Source organism: Channa argus, chromosome 13, assembly GCF_033026475.1.
Source record: "Channa argus isolate prfri chromosome 13, Channa argus male v1.0, whole genome shotgun sequence".
In the NCBI taxonomy this organism is placed as follows: Eukaryota; Metazoa; Chordata; class Actinopteri; order Anabantiformes; family Channidae; genus Channa; species Channa argus.
Window position 1 is genome coordinate 7318572 of NC_090209.1, and position 26487 is coordinate 7345058.

Here is a 26487-nt window from a genome sequence, read left to right on the forward strand (position 1 = left end):
TAAGTTGTTTTGTGCAGAATGCAGAGCTAAAGAGACGAGCGGCAAAGTCAGGTCAGTCAGTCTGCACAGGAAACGGATGGAAGCAGAGACATGAGGGTCGACAGGTCTGTTCCAGTTTGGGTGCAATACCTGCATGATTTCACAAGTTTGTGATAGAGCTGCTGAGGCAATAGAGCTGCAATAAATGATTACCAATGTGAGTGCTGCTCGTGTGTGATATTGAGACTGATTTGGGGTTGTTTTGGTGCAAAGGTGGACGTAATTCCCTGCGTGGATGCAGTGTTCAAGCGACCTGCCTGACGATTGAGTCAAGTCCACAAAGGGGATGCATGTATGGAAATGCTTTTTAGGACTGAACATGAAATCACAAGTAGCCTATTCATATTTTCACCGTGTGCTGGCTTTTCAAGGTCACTCTATATTAATTATTGACTGGGAGTTTAGTATTGAGCTGCTTTGCAGTAGGCTAAGTGACCATTTATGTATTTATTTCTAATGCGATATTGTTTGTGCTTTCCCAATATGAGAAACATCTGTCATAGCCTAAACAGGCACATTGTTTGTTTTGGTAAAATGCGCGGGGATGTGGTGGAGCATAATTCAACTTATTTCAGTGAGTAAGTTGACGTTCTGACATTAATATTTCAAAAATATGCATCTAGTATTGTGGTACAGGCAAGTGTAATGCAAGCTTCTGATGTTTAAGATTATAAAGCACTAGACTGTAGGTCACAGATTAGCTGCTGTTTTATAAATAAAACTTAAATTAATGTGAATTGTAACGCTAGAACACTTGTTACTTTATTATTAAGAAGCAAACCTAACTTTATGACACCTCACTGTGAGTATACGCGTGTGAAAAATCCCCACGGCTTCTGCAGCCAATGAAAACCACGATGACATTGACAGCACAGGTGCATCCTGGTAGTTGTAGTTCGAGCGCAGCCTGCAGCCCGTTAGCCGCGGCGAGCTCGCTGCTGTGGAAGACTACAGTCCTCCGGGTCCCGGGCTGAGGCTTGCGTTGTCAGTGGTTGGTACTGAGCGAAGTACGGCGCCACAAACACCGTCCGTCTGTTTTTGTTTTTTTTTTTAGGGGCTCAGCGTTTCCAAAAGTTGACATCTGCAAGCATGCAGTCCGAATCAGGAATTGTTCCCGACTTCGAGGTTGGAGAGGACTTCCAGGAGGAACCTAAAACGTATTACGAATTAAAGAGTCAGCCCTTAAAAACCAGGTCAGTTGTGTGGTGGTGGACAGTTATTTCCCATGCTGGAGCGGTTTTGGAGTTGAGGTGATAATTACACTACAAGTCTTGTATGAGGCTCCTCCAGTCATGTTAGTGGAGCTGGTCCAGGAGCTGAGCTCTGGAGGGCGCTTTCAAGTTGCCTCTAATTCCTTATGGTTTTCCTGGTGGCATGAAGTTATGCAACTTCATTTGGGTGTTGTCTTGTCAACATAATCTTCAAATATTAGCTTGCAGAGGAGCACACAGGTCAGGGTTTGATGAGATGCTGCTCAGCTTCATGTCTAGTTCTGTGCTGAACCAAAGCAGGGTGTGTTGGATTTTACTCAGACTATTTTAAAACTCAACCTGGGAATTACTTTTCAAACACCCCAGTGTAGCAGTATGCATGTAAAAATGACTTCATGACTATCATGTTGCATTCTCTGGATAAAAGTTATGTTTTCATTTACAGCTAAGCCTGTGTTACAACTATTTTCGTTGTGGGCAAATACTTAAAATCTGATACTTTTTCACAGAATATCAAAATGTAAAGATAGTAAAGAAAGTCAAGGAAAGATATTTTTGTGGCCTCTCAGAAAAGAAATACAAAAATTTTACACATAGAATAATGTTTTTTTCAGTTCAGTTTTTTTCAGTTTCAGCACATTGAGCTTATGGGTTATGATTTTACCTTTCAGGCGTGTGTGTGTGTGATGTGTCTGTTTGCAAAAGATGCTACATTTAGGTGCCATGAATACTCATAATCTGTAATTCAATAATAAAAGGGAAATCGAGTTATTTACTTTCATGCTGAGGATTTAATGATACTCTCAACTGTATGCTAACTGAGAGTTAGGTCAGCTTAGCAGAAAGACTGGGAGCGGGGGGAAATGCTAGCCTACCTTAAAGTTAAAAGCATCCACTGAGCAGCATTTTTACATTTTAAATCAAGATGTTCCATCATGTTTTTAATCTGTACAAAATAAAGTGCACAAGTTGTAATTTGTGATGGATTATTGTGTGTTTGGCTGGGTGTAGTTATTTCCTGGAGACTCCTGGAGTCTGATGTTCAGAATTGACATAAGACCGCTGTAAAACCACATACAGCAGATACCGCAAGGTAATAGGTCAGCGTTAGAGATGTCAGTATGTTTGTAGTCGACACCTTTAGATTGGAGAAAGTCAACCTCGCTGATTTCCTCCTTTATTTTTCTGTTTCCCATTTTAATCAGCTGCTGGCTGTAGCTTTATAGTTATCTCACAGCCATGTGACTGACATTAATCTTCACATCTAAGTCTCGGGAAGAAAGCAAATTAAATTATTTCCAAAAATGTTGAACTATTTCTTTTAAGAAAAAGAATCATGAACATTATCTCAAAACTAAATGGATGAATTTTGACTTCTTTTTCAAAATGTGTGTTTAACATACAGGTGTAAAAACAGATTTACTGACTATGATGAAACTATAGGACTCCCTTTTCTAGGTGATTTTAATACATAATAAACACGTTTCAGCTGTGATATAACTGGGAAGTTGTGAAACTCACCACTGCCTGTGTGGTGATGATGACGATAACACATCTATTACCAGAATAGTGTCTAATTGTTTGCACATCTCTGTTATGTTGTTTAGAGGTAGTAATACATGGCCTCATTGTCAGGGCGAAGACAGTGCACCACTTTGTCCAGACAGAGCTCTTACTGCTGATGCTTGGGAGTTACTTTTTCTGTTGGACATTTGTAGTTTGTTTCCGCTTCACTAAATTCAGCCAGTACACAAGTTGAAGGGGGAAAACTATCATCCTAACCTTTAACCCAGTTCTTCGCTAATTTTTTGATTTGTGAAATTTCATTATGCTGTTACACTGGGCTGAATTCGAGCTTGTTGTGCTGTTGCAGGCAGAGCAGCAGTTGCAATCAGCCCCAGTGTAAGTGAAGCAACAGTGCTGGCTGTTATTTAATCACATTAAATCGTGTAAATTACTTAATTAAACGTAATTTTCTATGGTATAGGCAAAGTTCCCTGAAAAGTTGTTTCGTTCGAAGGTATCCCACTTCCTCTTCCCATCACATGAGAATGACCCAGCACAACATTAGTCACAATGGCTGTGTTGTGGGACGTTGCGCAAAATGGTTATAATTAGATAGATCGATTGCTGACTTGTGTGATGTCTTGTCATGGCTGCCCCACTGTTTCTAAATTTGAAATCTAAAGTGTGACAAAAGTCGTCTTAGCATTCGCAGGTCTATTTTGATTTCTTGCAGTCTCCGTATCAGTTTGACAGCACGCTCAGACTGCTATAGACAATGTGCCAGACTTTTTGTGCCTAATATAGATGTGAGACAGGCGGTGAAACTAGTCTTCTATGCAGTGTAAATAAGCTGTACAAATATAGCAGTGGATGTGTTATATCTGAAACCGAGAGTTGGGGGATCGTTTTTTTGCAGGCGTACTTGGCATGCAAATTACTTTCCAATATTGATGTATACGTATGATTTCGAATGCGCAGTGTAACATGCTTATATAATATCCACTATAGTCTTTTAGCTTTGCTCAGCGTAAAAATGTGTCTTTCAACATCAACATTTATTAATTTTTAATTGTAAAGGTGTTTAGTGCCACTTACTGTAGATACAAAGACACATGAAAGAGCTTTGCGTGAGACTAAATCAGTTTTGTTACACCGTGTCCTTTGTCTCCACTTTGTCACACTCTTCTAAGCTCTTTAGATGTCAGTGATGTCTTGTGAAGGTACAAACTTACTAATTAAGAAGAAATAAAGGGCAAGCTACTATAAAAAATCAATTTGGAGGGAAAATCTCTGCTCTGCTGGGTCTCGGAATCTTTTGACAGCAACTCTGTACTTGTCTTACACCCGTCTACTAAATTATTTGCCCAAGAAACATCTAAACTTATCTGCATGTTTTTCAAAACTTCAAAGCATCCTTTTAGAGGAATATTAACAGTAAATAAAAATATGGATTAGGGGATAATAAAAGGAAGAGGAAGTAAAGTACTTTTTCTGCCCTTAAGAGTTAATCATATGAACATATCAACATTTTTATTAAGTCCTCTCTTCTCTCAAAGTCAACCTGAAACTTAAAAGTGGATTTTGAAAAGTTGGAGGGACTAATCCCTCTGCCAGTGTTTATTGTCTGGCTCAATATCAGACAGGTCACTTATTAAAATATTGATCATCTTAAAGCATTAAATACGTGTTTTTTTAAGGTCTTGTATGTTTAAAGAAGGTTTCTATTTTGGTTGTATGCTCGTGTCGACCTTCGTGTTTATGAAAATTGTGGATTGAGCAGGATTGCATTTCAGAGTGTTCATCATGTCAAAAGAAAGTCAAACTGCCTGTGACAGTGAGCTTAGTCAGAGTTTGACAGTTGTGAAAGCTGGTGATAGGAGCAGCTTGTTCCCGAGGGGTGTCCCAGACTGAGATGCCAGGAGGACAAATAGTTTCATCCATGATCTAAGAAACTCTGAAGGGCTAAATGACACAGACAGGTGGTTTGGCTGCAGTAAAATATTATGTCAGAACAGCTTGTTCTGCACACATGACCACGTTCCTGTATCTTACATTTTTCTGTGGCTTTTTTTAAGCACATGTCTGCTTTACATTTGCATGCACTGGAAAAACCCTAAAAAATCTTTTTGTTTTGCTTCTTACGTTTTAATATTAGTTTTCTGTGATCTCTGTCAACCTCTGTTGGTGATTAGGAGAAACTGCAAAACACTGAAAGCACCCGTTTTTGCACAGGAGGTCATATCATCAGGCCTTACTTTGAAAAAGTGTTGGAAAAAAAAAAACAATAGCTTCATGCAAGGCAAAATGCTATTTAATGTCAAGAAGAAAAATAGCCGATTTGTAAAACCATATCTATGTAGTGAATGAATATTCAAATTGTTGAATGTTTGGGTTGAGTCCTGCTGACCAGAATTCTGAGGACACTTCATTTACATTCACATATGTCAAAGAAGCAACAGACACTCACATTTGACAATATAGAAATTGTTAGTACACTGATTTTCTATGAGTAAAAGAAGCTTGCACCTCCTCGCTGTTGAAAAAAGCTTCATTTGGTCCTTTTATACTAAATGTAAAATAACACTCTGTTAGTTGAAAATGTATGGTTATGTTTAAAAATACAGATCATATTCAAGTCATATCCTCAGTCATACGTACACGTCAAAGTTGTTTTATGGAAATGTGCTCAAGGAAAACTGAGGACTCATTTTCCTTGAAGGTGCCAGTAACGGAGCCTCAGGAGTGACAGAAGAAGCTGCTTTCTTATGTTTAAACATGCATCTTTATTTACCTGAACTTGAAAACTGGAGGGATCTCTTGACTGTCCTGTGTTTTCTCTTCAAAGTAGCAGGAGCACGTGCATGTTGTCTTGATGAAAACAAGAAAAAGGAATTGCACCGGGTACGGAACCTAAATACCAAGAAACCGATTATCACTTTGGATTATCACACCCGATTATCAGCTTACAGTACCATGAATCTCTGTAAAAGCAGTGGATTTCCTGCCAGCTACATTATTTTTTCACTTTTTTCACAGTTTTAATGAAGATATGTTATTTTTGAAAGTTCTTGCTGGACCACATTGCATTGGTACTAGCATTACCTAGTTATAGTTGTTTTTCTTCATTAATGGTCAAACCTTAGTTTAAACTGTGTCCCTTGGCTGCAAAGCTAACATATCTGCTGCTACTGATGTCAGGGATGTACAAAGGGTGTACGAGCGGATTACTAGCTTGTTTTAAAAGTGCAGTTTCTTAGCTTTGTCCTCTCTCCTTCCACCCCCCTTATACCTGTGGGATATTCATAATTCATAATTGTGTTCTCTCGCCACTTTCTTTCAATAACCTCTGAAGATCACTGCTAAGAGTAGATGCAATAAGCTAAGCGATGAAAGATCTCGACCTGCTGGGCGAAGCGCTGTAAATGGTTTTGTTGAAAGAAATTGTAAGTGTTTCAGTAGTTCTTTCTCTGTGCAAGATTTTATATCAAAGTAATAAACTTTTTCTTGAGATAATTGATAGTTGTGATAAATGCATTTTGGATAATGGCCCATAACTGGCTTCTTAACCAGAATCTAGGAAATTAGAAAGCTTAGATTAAATTTTAACTTTTCTGTGTCGTAATGTGAAGTCTGCAGATACATTGCTTTGCACAGTAAAGGTCAAACATCAAATATTGTCTTTAGTGGAGTAGGACTTCAAGCTAAATAGCATAATTAAAAATTTAATTAAAAGTTTTGGTATCTAATAAATGATTGTCACAAAGCTAAAAAAAAAGGCTATGTCTTAGCTCACGACCAGTTGTCACTTTGGATACGCAATGTTTACATAACAGCAACTAAACGTAGGTCGTGGGCTGGTCACTCAACGGTGGCGACACATCTTAAAGTGAAACAGTATCTGAGCAGTATCTACAGCAACGTGTTGATGAAAAGTGTGTTTCCAGTGGCTGTGTGCCCTCTCCTTTGCCGTGGTGTTGCTCTTGACGGGGCTGGTCCTCTGCCTGGGACTCTGCGTAGCGATTGGAGATTCCAGGCCGGGCCTGGAGCCTCCCACCTCTGACACACTTTCAGGGCTGCACCACCGGCATGACTTTCACTGCTCTCCAAGGGCGGGTGGTGCACCTTCAGGGAAAAACAAACAAATATGGAGGCTGTAGGAATGCAAGTGTACAGACCCTGCTCATTCGACTATGTGTGAGTATGGCACCTCAGCTTCAGTAATATTGTTGGCATGCATTAAGGCATGTATACACTGTGTGTGCATATACAACACTTTATGTATAGATGAAGGACAGAAATATACATTTAATAATGGCTTTAGAGGATTTCTCCTTGCACAGTGTCTTTTTGCTGAATAGTATGGGCAACAACTGGTTAATAAAATTCTAATTTGTCAGAAAGGCATACAGTTGATTGGCAGGTGATACTCAAGGCTTTTAAATGTTGTGTTACTTTAGGGACCTGGAACAAAGTTAAACAAATGGCCTTCCTAATGAACACTAACACTATTAGTTTTTACACGAGGTCGTTGTTTTACCATCATTTTCCATTAGGCAGAGCTGTTCATTAGTCACAAAGGGGTCATTAGGTATGAAAAGTGGGTGGCAGCCTTCTACCATCTAAAGTCATTTAGCAGCAGTAGTACTGGTGCTGCAGCATCTTCATTACAGAGTATTATCTTCTGACAGCTCAGTGATTTGACTCTACTGAATACCAAAGCCTATCGTCCCCCTCTTAGATGTAAGGCTACTTCATTTTCCTGTTTGGTTACTGTCTCTCTGTCAATCAATAAAACCTGCATCAAAGACTCAACTCTGATTAAAAAATGGGGTGTGCTGTAGTAGTGTAGTGAACAGAATCATGAGTTGGGTGGGTGGGACTCTTCAAGACTGTACAGCCATTGTGTATATTTTTTTCTTCTTTTTTGAGATCCACACAAACATGAGAGGAGGTGTGTGTGCACACACAAGAGTGAAAAAGTTAAAAGGGACAAAAGAGCTTTTTATGTTGCCACAGAGCAGTTGAAAAGAAGAAACAGAGAGAGAGAGAGAGAGAGAAGGAAGCTGAGCTATGCTTTGTCGAGAGGCTTTTGGTCATTCATGCACACATACAGTATACATAAACACACACACACACACACACATATACCCAATCTGAATCATGAGTCCCTACAACTTTTAGTGGATCTGAGCTATAAATCACTCTCTACTATTTGGAAACATGTCAGGATTAATGTCCTAAGTAATTGCTGAAGTAGTTAAATCTCTTCCACTACAGATCAGGGGCTGATATTGTTTAAAAAAAGCTTGTAGGACATTGATATCACATGTATTTGTTTATGGCATACATAGTGACACTGGTGTGAACTGTAGCCCGTGACTGGTAATGAGCAAGAGATTCCATCACAGAAGGACCAAAAATCTCTCAACTCAGTCTCACAATTACCTGCGTTGTCCACCAGAGACCGCCGAAAACTTTATTTTCTAACTGTGTTGCTGACTAGTGGTCAGCTCTAGCTGTAGCATGTTGTCACTCATCGCTGTATATGTATATTTATACTTGCATACAATTAATCATTATCGTCATCAGTGATTTTAGGGATGCACATTTGTAGCACTACTCGCAGCTTCAAATGTGTATTTGTCAATACTTTGGATTATGACACAGTTCCATTAAAATGATTTGAATTGGCTGATTCCTCATAGATGCAGCAAATGCTAGCATGCTTAGGGTTGAGTTGATAGAAAGAATCCTGACTTTTAGGGTTAAGCTTGGGTTTACAAGACAATTCTTCCTATGTTTAAATGCTAGCTGAGATTTATATTAAGTTAGGCTGTACTGTCAGTAAACAACCATTTACTTGTTGGCCTCAGAACTCTGAGCGTCTCCATTTAAAATTGTATTACTTATTAAATAGTCTGTTATTATTCTAAAGTAGGCTAATTGTTTCTGGAAACCCTATTTATCTCATACAGGAGTAAAAGGAAATGTTTGAATGATGCACTGAAGCGCTTGAGTGCTTTTTTTCCCACCCAAGCCTGCCATACCCTAATAATTATATTGATCAAGTGTGTTCAGTCAATCAGAAGCTGAAAGATACCAATTCACTTGGTCTTCCCCCCACTCCACTCTTCACTTAAAGCTCTTGATCCAGGTATTCTGCAGTGGGCAGAATACCCACATAAAACTTTGTGTACATTTAAAACTAACTTATAATGCTCTCAAGTAAACATGAACACGGGGTGCTGTAGGTTACGGCATTGCCTGACATTTGTTGACGAGTTAATAATTTCAAAATAAATGTGGACCTCAAAATTGTATCAATGTTAAGTTTTAAATAGATGACATCTAGATGTTGTGTTATTTGACTGATGCATTGATTAATGTCTGTGGATTGTCACAATTATAAAGAGAAAAACATGTTAATGAGTTACCGATGATATTTTAGGTGAAATTACTGACCATATATTACAAATTCAAGTTTGTTGGTAAACAACTCATCTTTGTTGAAGTGTGCTTTAGTGTGTGACTGTGTTTGCTCTTGTATTGCCAAGTCCCGTTAGGTGAAGATAGAAACTGTTGTATCCTGCCTTATTCCTGGAAGTGCTGCTACACCTTCACGTTGTTGTGTTTAAAGTGACGATGAAAGTGTTGTCACTCAAATTGTTTGGAACGGTGCGAAGATATTTTGATCAGAATGCCATGGCCAAAAATAACATAACTTAGAATGTAAGACTGAGATGAGTAGTCTGTCAGATAAATTCTAAAGCTTTCTGAGATATTTCACAATTAAATGTCTTTGGGTTTTTGTCTTTGAGTTGGATCATAGTTTTAGATGTCTTTTTTAAGCAGGAGTTAAAATAGGAATCAGAAAAATGAAAATCAGTCACATTACAAGGATCTATAAACTGATAGATGTGTTACTGGAAGAATGTAGTCAGTGTGAAGGACGAGGGATGTGTTTTAAAAATGTACCTACACCTACAATAAGATACACAGATATATTCCTTACTGCAAACACAGGACATACACCGGTCAGGCATAACATTACAACCACCTGTGCAATTTAGCGCAGTCCAATGTAGCACCTCTGTCAATGATTCTACTATTACAAGGTTACAATTTTTCAGTTTCAGGTTGAAACTGTCAGAAAGTTGATAACTCTACTCTCGGTTCATTATTAAAGGTAGTGGAGTCGTGTTGGAGTGAATTATAAGAAGAGGTGGTTCTATGTTTTTGGCCCCCTCATCAATTTTCATTGTGTCAGCCCAAACATCACAACCACCTCTTCTTCTATAGTGTAAAACTGCATGGGCTCAGTAACACCTCTGAGAACAATTGTCACTTTTCCATTGCATCTGTAATTGTGAGTTAATTGTGAGCAAGAACCAGAAATGCCACCACCGTGGCAAAATGGACTGAGGTGAAACAGAAAAGTGTCCTGTAGTCTGACAAGCCAAAATTTGTCATTTTTGGGGAAATCATGGATGCTGCGTCCTCTATGCTCAAAGAGGGGAGGGACTGCCTGACTTGTTATCTGTGCAGAGTTCAAAGGCCACTGTCTGTGGTGCTGTGGAGGTGCAATAATGTTTACAGAATATTATATAGTGTCCCAACTTTTCTGGAAATAAGGTTTGTACTTAATGTACAGTGTGAACCTGTGTGTTTATGTGGTTGTTGCATTGGCATCAAAAGATAAGATGTTGCTACTAATTAATATAATAGGGGAATGTCTCCCACTCATTACTGTTACAAATTTAAATACATTGTTTGATGTGAAATCCTTAAAGCTTTTTAACTTAGGGCAGCAACTAATGATTATCTTCATTAGTGATTAATCCGTTGACTATTGTTTTCATTAACATAAATGAATTAATTGGTGATTAATCAGTGGTGATACTTTTTTCCGCTATACTTTAGTGACAGTTGTTATGGTCATTATACCTGTAGTTTCACATTAACTTACAGACCACTTTTTATTTTTGTTACTTGCAAAAAAATGAATTCAAAACCACTTTTGTCTGGAAACTGAGAGAAATGGTGAAGTAGATTAAAGAGAAAAAAGTCAAAGGATTTGGTTTTGGAAGCGGAAACAAAAAAGTAAAGAAGCTGTTTTAGCATTAGATCCAGTCACTTTTGTTTGAAATTTCTGGGATGAAAGGAAACACAGTCACTCAAAGTCACACAGACAAAGGAATTATGCATATGAACACTAAACCTGATTCTATGTATTGGGTGAAGTACAAAGAAACAAAAATAGCTGTTGGTCTGAAAAACCCACAGTGATGAAGTACTTTCAGAGAACAAGGCACAGACTTTTTCTGCTGACCGAATGACTGTAATTCAGTCATCAAGTCCACTAGTTACTTAATTAATCTAGCTAGATCAACCTTATCTCCAGACGTGAATAGGACTGTTAGTGTGGGTCTGCTTTTATTTGAATGCCAATGGTCATAAAATGTGGTTTTATTATTTATTGTAGCATAATTTTGCTGTTGTGTAGGTTTCAGTGGGTGTTTAGAGAGAGAGAGTGAGATTATATGCAGTGTTCGGGGGAGAATTATGGTATATTGAGGGCTCAACACTCATTCAACATGCTGTAGACCGAAGCTGTGTTTGACTCCGCTGGCTAATTAGTGCGATTACTGCACAGCTGGATTGGCCAGACGTTTTACTGAGTTTTATCAAAAGGATCACTCACTCGATGAAGGCTTCATCCCGACAACTTCTGCTTCAGCAGAGTCTCTCTATTTTAGGACTGCAGGGCTCTGTCTGAAGAGAAGCTGTCTAAATTAAGAGAGTGGGAAAACTGAAGCATCCGATTGTGAAAAACTCTTCCTCTTTCTGTTGTGTGTAAAAAGGAGTTTTTTTTGTTCTCCAAAATCAGAACAAGATGACCTGTGTGAAATTAGATTTAGCCTAATACTTTGATATTATTGATGTAGTTTTTATCTTTCTAAAAAGAAATTGCAGAGACGTGAGGCTGCAGTTAATTGGTTCCATTTACCAGCAGTTCATCTTTAAAAACCACAAATAATTAGTTTAAAGTGTTTATTTTGTCCAAAAACCCAAAGTTGAAGAAGCTGAAACCAGCAAATGTTTCACATTTTTGCTTAAACTAGACTAAAACAATTAGCAACTAACTAAAATACTTGTCATTTAATTTTCTGTCAACTAATTAGGGACTAATAATTGTAGCTCTTGTGCCAAGCTTTCCTTTTGATCTGTGCCCTTTTTCTTTCCATCTGCCTTCCCTTCATCTTCTTCTATCATGTTGTGCTCTCCCTCTCGTCTCTTTTGCTTGACCTCTCTTTTCTCGTCTAACCTCTCTCTACCCTCTCTCTGTTATCACTCTTGTGTCTTTTCACCTCTTTTCACCTCACCTTTCCAATGCCCTCTTTTCTTTCCCTTCACATACCCACTCTCTGTGTCTCTGCTCATTCATCTGGCATCTCTCTGCCTTTTGCAGTGGCCAGCATGGCTTCTCCAAGCCCCCGCTGAGCTCCTCAGCCATGACATCACGCATCCTGCTGCGGCAACAGCTGATGCGGGAGCAGCTTCAGGAGCAGGAGCGGCGGGAACAACAGAGACAACAGGCCTCCCAGTACCCGCAAACCACATTGGCCCAGACCCCTGCCATCAATGTCAGCCCCCCGGTCAGTTTACCACCTGCTGCACAGGTTCCGATGGAGGTGCTGAAGGTAAGTTATGGTTTATGATGGTGATTTGGCAGCATGCAGGATTAACAAGATGTTAAAATTTTTACAGTGTATGTAAAAAGTTTCCACCTCGGAAATTAGAAGTTGCGTGTGTCACTGCTGCATTAAGAACAGCCCAGGCGGAACTGTATTTATAGATTTTATTGACTCGTGTGTGTGGACAGTCAGGCAATTGTGGTTTTACTATGGCTGTGTGTAAAAAACACAGGAGTGAGTGAAGTGTGTTAAAATGCGTATATGGGGATTATCTTTCCTGAGAGAATTCCTCTTTAATGCATGCTGTGCCTCCAACCATTTGGATTTAGCCATCTTTAATCCTATTTGCTCAGCTACAGTCACATCTTTTCATAGCTTTGATTCCCTGGCAGTCCGCTGGGACAGGAGACTGGTAAGATTTTTCTGTATGACCAGACACCGTCGTGTATGAGGATACATTTTAATGAGGCAGTTTGGTGAGTTTACCTGCTTTATCTTGTGCTTTTTTTTTTTTTTTTTTCCAGAAATGTTGCAATTTTTATTAAATATTGATTTGAATCTGTTGAGCCATGCTGTGTGGCAATGAGCTTGCTTATCAGCGACTGAGAATCTATTTGAGAGTTATTGATGTTTAACGCCCATATCTTTTCAATTTTGCTTGTACATTTTCCTTTGAGTTACAGCATTGATAAAACTTGCATCAGAAAGTACTTTGAAAAGTTTTTTTAGGATGTTGACAGAAGACATAGTGAGTTCCTCCTGTTTCAGATGTGGGTTTGTACATTTTTGCATAAATAACATAATATGAAAATAATGATAAATGTACAAGGAGTTTATGATGAGGACACAATGCTTGTGTGTCCTTGTTTCTTGTGTTTAAGATTTGACATGTAAGTGTGTAAGTTTGTCATGGATAGGCTATGGAACCACAGATGTTGATGTCTTGCCATGGTCAAAAGAGTATATGAACCTTTGTACAAATATATTATTGTGTTTGTGCGTTTGACTTTTCAAGATTATTTATATCTACAAATTTAAGCACTTTTTGTGCCAAAAAATAGAATCAAACATAATAAACTTTTCAATGACTTAATAAAAGCTGCCTTGGGGATAAGAGAAGTTTATGTTTCCTGTTTCTTAGACATTGCTGTTATAAAATACTGCACTTAGTAAAATAATATAGCTGATGTACTGTCTGTGTGTACAGTAGCTCATAAGTAGTTTTGAGCCCCAGTGGAAATAATAGTTTTAATTGTGTAACTTCTCAACAGAAAATTGTATAAATAGTGCCAGTAAACTGTAAGCTATTAAGTAATCTTTGTTGAGCTAAATCCATCCACACAACACATTCAGAGATTTCATGGTTACTTGCTTAGCTACACTTTCATCACCCTGGATGTGTGTGGCATGGGCCAGCAGTGAAGGACACATACAGTATATCCATTGAAAATACTGGCCTCCTCACGCAGCATAAACATTACTCTCAGTAATCTGCTTCTCTTTGAGAGATTTAGGATGAGCCCCACCCCTCGCCCTGTGTACAATACATCAAGTTAGAGTAATTTCACTGCTTTGGCGACAGCTTACAGACATTCTTCGTTGACTGAAGTCCTCAGATATAAAGGCCGTTCCAGCTTGGCGCTGTTGAGCTGGGTTAACCTGCTCTCCAGTCTGTGGGTAGATTAGCAGGGTCCACACAAAGCTCAGGGGTACCAGGCAGAGCTGCTGGACCTCAAAAAGTGCAAACATTAAGCTCAGATGAGTTTATCTAAAGACTGATTGGACCCTTAATTAACCAAGTGACCTCTGACCTTTTGGGGAATAAGTATGGGATCGGTTTAGGGATCAAGACAAAGGCGAGCACAGCCTTACCACACACCAAACGCTAATTCAGTGAAGAATGCTCGTAATTAGCCCCACTGCTTTCATTCCATGGCATATTTAAGAGAAAAAAAACACTGCTTTGATATTTATGTAGGATAACTTTCTAAAAGGGTTAAAATGATTTCTAGATTTTTTTTTTCCAAAGGATTTGTGGTGCCGTGAAAAGAACAAAGTGCTCTTTAACCCTGCACACACACTTTGCATTTCTGTTGGATTATACAACCAGTGTAACTCAAGATCAATACACATTCATCGATTCTGTAGTAAAATTTTATTTGAAATTGGATTTGGTGATAGATTCAAATTGTGATGTTTAGCATTGAAATTATATTACAAATTACAATTTTGTCTGCACTGTGTTGCAGTCTTATGTGGTAATCAGAGTTGATCTACAAAATTAAGGTGTCAGTCCACAGTGTATTACTCAATAAATGAGTCTATTATTTATTACAGTTGATTGTATCAAAATGCAGAGCGCACAGTCAAAACATATTGTTTATGCTAATTTTAACAAAACCATTCACCATTTTAAGTCACAAGGTTCGTCTTGCGTTGATAATTTGCCAAGCTTCTGCATAATATCGTGACAATACGTCAGAGGCGGAGAAGAGACTCCAGGTCGCTCTGATCTAGCTGTTCACATCAGCATCACAGTTGTTGTCTGCAAGTTCCACAGAGCACGTTAGCAGCTTAACTGTGAGACAAAGTGGCCCATTCTTCTAGTCTGCGTAGCAAATTGGGGCATTCTTGTTAATGCATCCTGGTAGGACCATCGTGGAATGCCTAAAGCATGCAAGTCACCGGAGGAAAAAAAAGTACAAATCAGCGTTTGTCATATTACTCTCTCCCTGTGTCCTCCCTTGGTACAACAGGATGCTTTGTGTGTTTTTCCGCCGTGTTTTTGAGCCCACGGGGCGGTGGATTGCTAAAAATGAGTTGATAAGTAACAAGATGTCTGATTTGCTGTTGTTCCAGAAGCTGTGAGTCAACGGTTAATCCCAAATGTTGTGTCTGTGTAAAATAATGTTGTTACAGATGCAGCAAAGTGTCTTTAATACCTTTACACATCGATCGCCAATATGTACTGTATATATGAACACCTCAATGTGTGACTATTCATACATACTTTATATCTAGTAACAAAATGAAGTTGCAGTGAAGTCCGTGTAGACTTCGTGAATACACCATTATTCACCATGAGCAGCCTTTAAAATCTGGTCCCGAGACAAGTTCATCATACAATTTGTATTAAAAAGGCTGGGATGTTACAGCCTGGGGTCTGTGGCCCTCAGGGGGGCTCCAGTGAACAGTGATTGTCAGATATTATCTTATTATAGAAACTCCTCACAGCTCAAAGACATGCAGCTGGCAATTATGTCATATTATATATCATTTTGTATAATGTGTAGTTGGTGTAATTAAATCAATCATCTAAATATTTCCTTATTAGTTTCTGGCAATCAGTTAATCCAAACATAGTGTCAACAGCCAGAATAAAATAGTAAGACTGAAGACTTTTAAAAACCAACTCAGCTGTTACATCTATGCATGCTGCTTTACTACAGTGAGTTTACAGAGGTGCATTTCATGGTGAGATGTTTACTTTGTCTTGTGCACATAAAGACTTCATTGTTTCTATTTCCTTGTTTCTGTTTTTACACAGTAACTATTATTCCTGTGGATGTGTTTCTTTACAAGGGTCACAGAGTCTTTGTGCATGATAAGCAAATATATTACTGTACATATGTGGATGCTGCAGTGGTTTCCTGACTGGGCTGAATCTGACAGGTCTCAAGATGATAACCTATATAGGAAATCACATGACTGATATATTACAGTTTATAGAAATTGTGATTTTCTCTTCAGGTAGTTATTTGTACCTACTTTACTGTATGTATAGTTAGGAAGCTTAGTGGTGCCCAGTCCACTGTAGCTGTCAAAACCCCTCTTAATGGTCACTGGGTAGATTTAGGGTGTTATGAGATGGTTAGTGGCAGAAGAAAGATCAAATGAAAATGTTCTTAAAACAGGATTCTGTTTTTATGCTTGAATAGATAGATATTCTCTATTTAATGTACTTGATATAATATTAAAATATGAAGCAGTTTGAATGAAACCAATTAAAGGAAAAGTCGCATTTTATCAGATATTCTTATTGAATATGAGTCATTTCAGATCCCTTATTCACTCCATTTAGGTTTCACTTCTGGAATATTTCGTTTTTGATATTGTATGCAACAAATGGTTGATCAGTCAGCAAAAATTAAGCAGAAATTAAAACAATTGCCAGAGTAGTAAGTAAAGTTGAGTACCTTATTACAGAAGTCACAGCAAGCTTCTCAATAAAAGGCAAAATGAAGAGAACGTAAACAAAAGAAGAGGGACATTTAAATGAAAGTTAAAAGGTGATGACAGTATGTCAAAGGTTTCTTAGTTGATTTATTGGGTTGATTATGTGAAACGTTCATAGCAGTGATGATATTACACTAGCGTTAAACACCATAATGTGAAGAAAATCAGTGACTAACACTAATGAATCTCATTGTTTTGCACCTTTGCCCAAAGTATAACATGGTTCTTCTTAATGACTCATTGATGGGCTGTGAACATGACCCTCTCAGTGGTGTCAGTTTTACAGCCCTGTAATGACAATTTACAACCCATGGTGATTTCAGTTATACCTGCAGGATATACTGCTACTTAATGTGCCTCACATGAGCATCCCCTGCAAATCAATGACATTGTCTCTAAGCATGGAGAAGAGGCTCTGAAAGAGTTTTTGTTTTGGTGAGAAGTGTGGAGAAAACTTGAGAAACTCAAGTAGTCTGACCTGATGGCGTCTCACTACCTACTTTATTAAGTGTACACATGTAGTATTTACAAGTACAATATAACATCTCTACCATAAAACCTACCCATACAAGGTTTGTTGATTTTGTTGACCTTATCAGAAAGTGATGCTAAACCAACCATTTTAATTCGTAGCAATATTCAGATGTTATATTTAACTCTTAAAAGGTTAGTGTCCCCATATGATGAATGTCAGTGCTCAGCAGTTGAATACAGCAATAGAGGCTGTCTTCTTCTTGGATCCACGTGTCATGAAACAAGCTGCTGTTGAAGTCAGTACATTTTTTATATCCATTCAATAACCATATCGCTTTAAATGTCAGGAGCAGTGTGAAGGGGTTACAAACGGAGGCTGAGGAAATCTCAGGGGTAGGGAAGAGTTCATCCAGAACCGGTGACCTCCTATCATCTGTGTCCAAGCAGAACAAATGACACTGATGTCTTAACTAAAGTAGCCAAAGTCCTTAGTCATTGGTTTTGAGATGTAGTTGCAGTGTTAAAAAAGAAAAAGCGCATGAAGCAAAGTGACAGCCCCAGGTGAGCATCAGTAAAAGAGGTGGCCTTACAGAACAAAGGCTCTGACTGTTAGATCCACATCCTAACGTCACGTGATGCACCATAAAGGCCTAATTTAAGATTTTACATAAAACAACACACATTTGAAAAGGCTCATTGTAGTTTACTCAGATTTTTTGACATGCATAACTAATCACCTTTCTTGCCTTTTAAAAGATGAGCTTGATGTGTCTTTTCTCAGACTAGCGGGATACTGCAGCAACCAGAAAGGAAGCAGCTCCAGCACTTCTTAGTTACCTTGTGTTTTGTTAGTAAAATAGACGGATCACTTTACTTTAAATCATGCTTGAGATGCTTGGATATTATCCTTATGAGGTATGTTTTTCGTTTTTCGGTGAGGAGGAATTTATTTATTAGCACTACACACAGAGGGCAGCATGACAATGATCAGGATAAGTTCTTTTTTATTTTCTGTCTGAACACCAGTACAGTCACTCCTGATGCATTTTGGTCTGAACTATCTGTAGTGTGTATTTTACAAACTGCAGAAGTTCATCATCATTGCATCGACAAATTTATGCAATAAACGGGAAGTTTTAAATATAGACTCTCCAAATGTGAGCTGGAACGCAGCAGCTCTGTAACAGCCGTGACACACACTGTCTCTGAAGTTTATTTATTTGCCTGCAGTAGGTTTTCTGGATCATTAATGCTGTGTGGGGATTAATGATCCACAGAAATCAAATTCATCCATAAGCGGGTAGTGCAGTGTGGGTCTCTGTGTGTGTGTGTGTGTGTCATTTACTTAAGATGCGTGAACTTTGAATTTCAAAAAGGAGAAATTTGAGCTGAAGAGAAATATTTAGAAAATGTTGCGTGACCCGAGATAACAGCTCTCGACTGTGTTGCACAAGAAAAAAACATAATGCATCACAGGATTTGAACTATGTGTCAGGCTTATTTCAATATTATAGGCATTACTGTGCAATAGGACGACCGGGCAAGACTTTGAGGTATATTTGGTCTAAAACTAAAGATACTTTGTAACCTGCCAAACCAAAAAACATAAAATAGGACAAAACTGTTTTCGTTTAAAGTTATTTTAAATTATGTTCCTTATCTCTGTCATATTTAATTTGTCTGTGACTGAATGATGGAAGCGCATATTAATATGATTTATTTCGAAACCAGCAGGACTTCTAATGAGCTGTAACTGTAATAACACGTTATTTTTGGTCTATTTTGTTCATCTCCCCACCTTCCTACCCTGCTTTTTGTCTTTTCACAGGTCCAGACTCACCTAGAAAACCCTACCAAGTACCACATCCAGCGCTCCCAGCAGCAGCAGGTGAAGCGATACCTGGGAAAGCTTGGCTCTCAGCCTTTGAGCTTGCCCTGCCCCAACCAGTCCTCTGACCACGGGGGCATGCCGCCAGGGCCAGGCAACAGTGCCCCCAACAGCCCTATGGCCTTACTGACCCTTAACGCTAACTGCGAGAAAGAGGTGAGGTTTCATGTGCACAAGCTTGTCACAGTGACAGTGACACACACCCACACACAATCTTTTTTTGAACATGTACACATGTAGTCATATTAATGTGCAACACCCTTTGCTCTGTATGTGGTCTTAATTTAGATGGATGATGTCATTGATGACATTATTAGTCTGGAGTCCAGTTACAGTGATGACATCCTTGGCCTGATGGACCCAGGACTTCAGATGGCCAGCACGGTATGTGATCTTACATCGTTTCATCATCGACACTGATACTGCATACAGATCAAGAAATTCACTCTTTAAAAGGTGACAGCCTGTGGGTGTTTGATCTATGAGACTTCAGAAAACAATCACATAAATCATGGACAAGCTAAGGCTGTAGTTATATGAATGTTAAAACTAGTTCCTTTGTACTACAATCTTTAGCTTATGTCCAAATGTAAATAAATAATTTGGTATTTTTGGAAAACCTCCAGGAATCTAGCTTCTCAGGTTCACAGCAGGGAACACAAATCAGCCAAGAAATCCCCTCATGTATAGCTTAGCATTTACCCTTAAAATGTAATTTTTATAAATTGTCATTCTGTATTAGAGTTTTAGAGTTGCTGGAGAGTGGATTTGTTTGGACAGAGCCAGGCTAGTTGTTTTTTTGGTATTTCCAGACTTTATGCTAAACTAGTCTTAGCAGCTTCTGGTTGTGGAATTATATTTAACAGACAAAAAAGAGTTAACTCACAGCTAAAAGTTGGACTAATCTTTTAACAGTGACATTATGCATACTGGCATAATATAACGGCTGTTGGACCCTGTTTAATTTGCGCATCTTCACCATTTCCATGTTACCAAGAGCTGTGATTCTGATTAGCATCTATACAAGAGAGGAGTGTGATTTTTGGAATAATTTCTTTGCTGTGTCCCCTCAGATCCCTGTGCCTGCTAACCTCATGGACATGTATGGTAATCAGGGTATGTCCCAGCAAGGTCTCCCAATAAGCAACTCCTGCCCTGCCAACCTGCCCAACATCAAAAGGGAATACTCCGGTAAGCAACATGATGTGTCACACCAGGGGATGGAACCTAAATACCTGGCTTCAGTCATCAGAACACAGATGGATGAGCAGTGAAAATGAACCATAATTGAACCATAGTTCAGCTTCACTATTGCATGGAAAATATAGAGTTTTACTCTCCAGGCCTCTGCGGCTCATATTGCAGCCTTTTGTTATTAGTCCAGTTCTTGTTATCATCCTTTGTGTGGGGATAGTGACTGTGCATGTCTGACATGTTTTCTTGAGTGTGTTTGTATCTGGTCTGTATGTTTTGATATTGAAAACCTTATTTATCACATAGTTTCACAATCCCCGGCCATCATGCATATGCTGGATAAGTCTGGATCCTGTGGCAAGTTTGACAACTATCAAAGGCCTGAAGGGTTCCCTGTGGGTATGTCTGGTTAATAAGCTCCAAAATCTATCTGTTTCTGCACAATTTTCTATTTGGACTACACTGCCCATTTTATTGATTATTCATTTTTTCAGAAGCTGAGGTAAGAGCCATGGCAAAGGAAAGACAGAAGAAGGACAACCATAATTTGAGTGAGTTTTTATCGGTTCTCATAAACAGTGTCCTCATCTAAATCTTTTACGTGACAGTATATATAGAAATAATATTTAATAAAAGACATTTTCAGATAATGATTTGTCAGCTAATCAATGGATTTTGTTCTCTTTTTTTTCTTTAGTTGAGAGAAGACGACGGTTTAACATCAATGATCGCATTAAAGAATTGGGAACTTTAATTCCAAAATCCAATGATCCGTAAGTTCCCTATATGACCATTTTACCTCTTTTAAAAACTTATTATTCAACACATTTTTAAAAAACATCATTTTTAACATGCCTTGATAACCAGAATGGTCACTTGTTAATTAAAAAGTGAAATGTTATGAGGTAAAGACAAGGAGAAGGGAATTGTAGATAAAAATTATAGAGATAAAAATAATTAGAGTGCAGACGGATTCTATAGTAGTCCTGTGTATACTCCTGAAATAAATGTAGATTTAAATGTATAGTCCTGTGCAAACATTCTAAAGTTTAGCTGATGCAAATATTAGGTGTTTTTTCAATACAAGATTCTAATCAAGGAAAGATTGTCTGAGAAAACTCACAGACTGTGAGTGACAGTCTGTGAGTGACTGCGGCGTAGGAAGGTAAAGCGGTTGTCGCAGTTGGTGGTTCAATCCCCGGCTCCTCCGGTCACATGTCGAAGTGTCCTTGAGCAAGAAACTGAACCCCAACTTAGTTGCTCCCGGTGAGTGTTGGTCAGCTGCATAGCAGCTCCCCCATCGGTGTGTGCGTGTGAGTGTGAATGGGTGAATAAGAAGCAGTGTAAAGCGCTTTGAGTGCCAATAGGTAGAAAAGTGATATATAAGTGCAGACCGTTTACCATTTACATTTTGTATGTAAAAATGACAGAACATAAGACTAAGGAACAAAAGATTTTTCTTAGTTAAAATCAATAGTTACATCAACACTGCAGGATCCAAGACACTGTGAAACTAACAGGCCCTCTGTGGTTTTCAGAGACATGCGCTGGAACAAAGGCACCATCCTGAAGGCATCAGTGGACTACATCAGGAAGCTTCAGCGGGAGCAGCAGAGGGCGAAGGAGTTGGAGAATCGTCAGAAGAAGCTTGAGCATGCTAACCGACATCTGATGCTGAGGATACAGGTGAACACACTTTCATGAAGCCTGGTTGAAGTTTGTGTCACAGGCTCAAAGAATTGCATTATAAGCACATCATTTGCATAATTACTGCATAATTACTGAATTATCTCCCATTAGTTTAACCAGTGTCTTATCTACCGATTCCAGCTGAGAACAAAGAAATATATGAGGCTTGAGTGTTTCTCTTTGCGTAGCAAAAATCATGTTTTAGGGGGAAGCTGCCTGTTTAAACAGCCATCTTGTTACCAAGTTAATAATTAGACTTATCGGTGGAAAACTGAGAAAAAATGTTTTACAAGTAGGAAATGTGGAGGCATATAGCTCACTGAGTCACAGTCTGAGGGGTTTTTAGATTTCAAACGAAAGTCTGTTAGCCAATAGACTATAGAAACCTTGGATTAGTAAGTTAGAACTTTATCAAGGGGAAGTGATTCTTGACCTGCATTTGAAACAGAACAGTGACGTGAGATTTAAGTGATCCTGACACAAGAACAGACGATTGTCGTAGTGATAGACATTGGGGCAAAGAGTGAAACTCTTCGTCACTCTGTGTCCTTCACAGGAGTTAGAGATGCAGGCCCGGGCTCACGGGCTGGTCATTGCATCATCAGTGCTCTGCCCTGCTGAACTTGCGACCCGAACCATCAAGCAAGAGCCCGCTCTGGAGGACTGTAACCAGGACCTGTACACGCTCCACCCTCATCACCAACGTCACCCTGCCTGCACTCCCGAAGCACCAGGTGCCCTGGAGCTAAACGAAGGCCACTCCAACTACCCTGAGGACAACTACAGCGTTCACAGCAAACCGGGCTCCAAACTCAACGACATCCTCATGGAAGACACCTTGTCTCCAGTGAGAGGAGGGGACCCGTTGCTTTCGTCCATCTCTCCGGACACCTCAAAGGACAGCAGCCGTAAGAGCAGTGTAAGCATGGATGAGAATGACCAATGCTGTTAGCACCCTCTGCTGGAAGATGTCTCACCTGCATCTCCATGTTTCTGACAGCTGCAATCTCACGTTCAGCTGCTGAAGACACTTCCTCTTCTTTGTGTTGTGCCTTTTATTCATTTTTGTTTCCTTCCCCACCTGTGTTTACATGTGTCAACATTTTTCCGTTGTTTAGGGGTTTTTTTGTTTTGTTTTGGTTTTTTTTTTTTGGTAGTTTTGTGATATCTTTGCCCTCAAGCTTGATTTCAAGGACTGATTTTAAAGTGTTTCCTTTAATCGATACTTTGATGACAATGAATTATAAAAATAGTTTTTATATTTAAAAAAATGCATTTATCTTTAAATAGAGACTAGTTTATGTTTATTTCTATTGATTCCAAAGAATCTTGGGAAGTTATAAATCATGGTCAGAAATGTAGATATTTTGTGGTGAGATGAACACTGCTTTTTAAATCACTAGCAATAATAGAAAAAAATCTATTTATTATTGTAGTGCTTTACACTCCTGGTGTCTTAGATTAAATTTGAATGTGCCAATGCCTTATTAAGATGTGTATACAGCGATGTCGTATTGCTATGCACATATTTTGGTTGTTAGCTGAGTCTTTGTCGTCTTCCAGTTGAAATTGCTTGCTTGACAAATAGACAAGTAGATTTTTAATTTATTTATCTTAGTAAACAGGGCTTTATGTACACATTCCCCTTAAAATGTATTTATAACAGAGCTCTTAAAAGAGCCTTAATGATAATGATAGTAAATAAAAGCATATTAAAAAAAACTCTAAAGCAAAAAGGTCTCCAGTAAAGAGAATTAAATTAAAGAGAATAAACACTGATTATGACTAATCCTATTCTATCACTCAGTGCCATGATGAGCAAGATGCAAAACAACAATCGAGGTCAAATTTTTCTACACATGCTTTTTAATGCATCCATTTACTACCTAGTGCTAATCGATCCAGCCATGTGCACCAGATATGTTATTATCACGGCCAAAACTAGAGAAAACTATTAAGACTAAAATAGCTTTGACATGCACAGAAGGAGATGAATATTGTGAAGTTCTACCCATCTTTTATGTGTACGAATAATTTAATTGTGTTTGTGTCTGGAGTGGTCACACTAAGACATAGAAAAATTCTAGTTTTTCAGCACACAGTTTATTGTAAGGGTTAAACTTTAAGTATGTTGATGCAAATGATCCGTCCATTTCCTGAATGATTGTTTTTATTTACACCTTTGCGGTGGCATTTCCCGTGCATTTTTGTTTTGTTTTTTTCATTATGTGAACATATATATTGCCAAGGAGTATAAGGAGATTTGAGAATTTGTATGAAATGCATGACATTGTCAAAACACTGAAGTTTGTTTGCCTGTTTTTTTTTTTTTTTTTTGTAAGCATAAACTAACTATTGTATTTGGCTTTTCAAATGCATACAGAATATTGTATGAGATTATGAATTATTTATGGTGTATGGTTGCTGTATAAGTCAGCAGTTTGTTTTCAACAGTTGTAGCATGTTGGCTTTGTTAGAAATCACCTGCCATACATTGAGAGCCACGTTACAGCACAGCCCCCATTTTGGTAAACTATGCAATGGTTAAAGTTGCACCTGACAGCAACACATCTTTACAATGTGATCTCCTTATGAATTTGTCTAAAACAGCATAAACATGGTTATCTTTTTAATAGTTTTAAGTGCCTTACAGTCATTTCTGTTACCCTGGTGATGTGAGAGGAGTGACGCAACGTTTTGTTGATGTTTAATCATGTGCTTGGTGCTTCATGGATTAACGTGAAAGGTTTAAACTTACCTTAGAGAGTAGTAGACAAGGGGCTTTTTCAGTATAAGATACAACTATATGCCTCACAGACTGAAGAATCAGAAAATGCTTTCTATCCCAAAGTGTTCAAAATTAAATGAATAATTAAGGCATTATGAAATAAATAATACAAGTAAACTGAGCAAAAATATAAAGAAGCCAATCAAATAATAAAATCAACTTATTTTTCTTAAATGTTAATCATCATGTTTGTATATTTTATAATTATAATAATCTCAATAACACTTTTATATGACTAACTATAGCAACTCTCCTGACTAACCATTCTTGTACTGTAGCTTCTTTCTCAGCATTGTTAACAGTGACAGCTGACACCTTCATTCAGAGCTGTCTTAGCAGTGTTGTGCTTCTAAATATAGTTGTCAAACAAGGACAGAAAATTGCCAGCTACTTGGCACTTGTTGAGCTTGCTGAAGCTGGAGCAGTGTAATTGGCTTAAACTGCCACCGGGATAAATATGAAACCATGTACATGAGAAATGATGATGAATCTTTTCCTTTTTAGCCACGTTAGCAGATGGCTCAATAGTTTATGTTGGTGTGTTGGTCAGTCAGTACAAACTAAGGTGTGTGAACAGCTACTGGGCATTTGTGGTGTTAACTTTAGAACTTTTCTTCTAAATACTATCATATGAATGAAGTTCACCTGTGTTCATTGGCCAGATATTTGAGGTGTCCAGAGTTCACCAGTAAGAGCTGTGATTTATGCCAAAAGATTCAATGTTAGCAAATACTTACTCAATATTATTTATTTTTATGTCTCTATGATTTTATTAATGTTGACCACTTTGGGATTTCTTGTTATACTGAATATTAAGCATCTTTTTGCCTGGTACGAATGTAGTTTGCACAACTGCCGAATAATCAAAATAAAGTATGTTTATAAAGATGTTAGGAGCTGCAAACAGCTTAGCTCATGCAACTTTGTCAGGCTCTGTTACAGCAATCAGGCCGTAAGTAAAGGATCAACAGGTGAAATACTTTGTAAAAGTTTGTTGATGAGGACATATGTAGGAAACTATTGTTTTCCAGACCTTTCAACAACATTTTAGTCTTCATCAGCACATGGAGTTAGCTCAGTCACATGGCCTAGGTCTGGAGCTTGTAAATGTATATTTGGTGTCACATCAAACACGGTGCTTACTATCCACTGAACAACTATCCTCTAATCAACAACATGCCTTGTGGTTGAAAGCTCTGGAAAAAGATAACAAATCGATTTTCTTAATTGGTGGAGCACAACTTCAAATGACTGCAAACTGGTCCATGTAGTGACCAAGTCCTGAGCCTTGATAGTGCAGTGACCACAGGCCGGTAAAGGTTTGCCCTGTAAATAGAACCAGATCGACTGTTTTATTAGAACTGAGAAGTCTTTGAAAACCCAGTGAAGTGACTGTTTCGAATCAACAAAATCAGCATTACACATAGTGGTATTTCATTTACAAGCCATCTCTGTGGCCCTGCCAATTGGTATGACACATCATGGGTAAACCACTGACGAGGAACCGTGTTACGTTACGACATCTATGCTTATTCTCATTCCTGTGGGTCAGACAGACAATTTTTTCTCCTGTTGTTGCTACTGTTCTTATTGTTACAGTTTTTTTATGAGATGAATGTAGCAATAGTTGCTGTAGGCACTGGTTTCAGATTAGTGATCATACACTCATCGGTACTTAATATGGAAACAATGTGAGAAATATTAAAAGTTTTATTTGAATGTTGGTGGATTTGTTTTGTTTTTTTAACATTTAATACATTCTCTATA

The 26487-nt window shown here is 38.4% G+C and overlaps 1 protein-coding gene across 7 annotated transcripts; it reads left to right on the forward strand.

Annotated features, from left to right (window-relative positions):
- On the forward strand, positions 1-26443 carry mitfb (melanocyte inducing transcription factor b). Of its 7 annotated transcripts, none has more exons than XM_067527804.1 (11): positions 21-104; positions 1094-1232; positions 12226-12457; positions 18990-19205; positions 19338-19433; positions 20123-20240; positions 20550-20642; positions 20738-20794; positions 20941-21016; positions 21782-21929; positions 22489-26443. In XM_067527804.1, exons 2-11 carry the CDS (start codon positions 1129-1131, stop codon positions 22882-22884), a joined length of 1536 nt encoding a protein of 511 aa, XP_067383905.1. In that variant the 5' UTR covers positions 21-104; positions 1094-1128; the 3' UTR covers positions 22885-26443. The 7 variants fall into 7 exon arrangements, with proteins under 7 accessions (XP_067383908.1, XP_067383905.1, XP_067383904.1 ...); XM_067527803.1 differs by having other exon boundaries at positions 50-196; XM_067527807.1 differs by lacking the exon at positions 1094-1232 and having other exon boundaries at positions 1-104.
- The last annotated feature ends 44 nt before the right edge of the window (positions 26444-26487 follow it).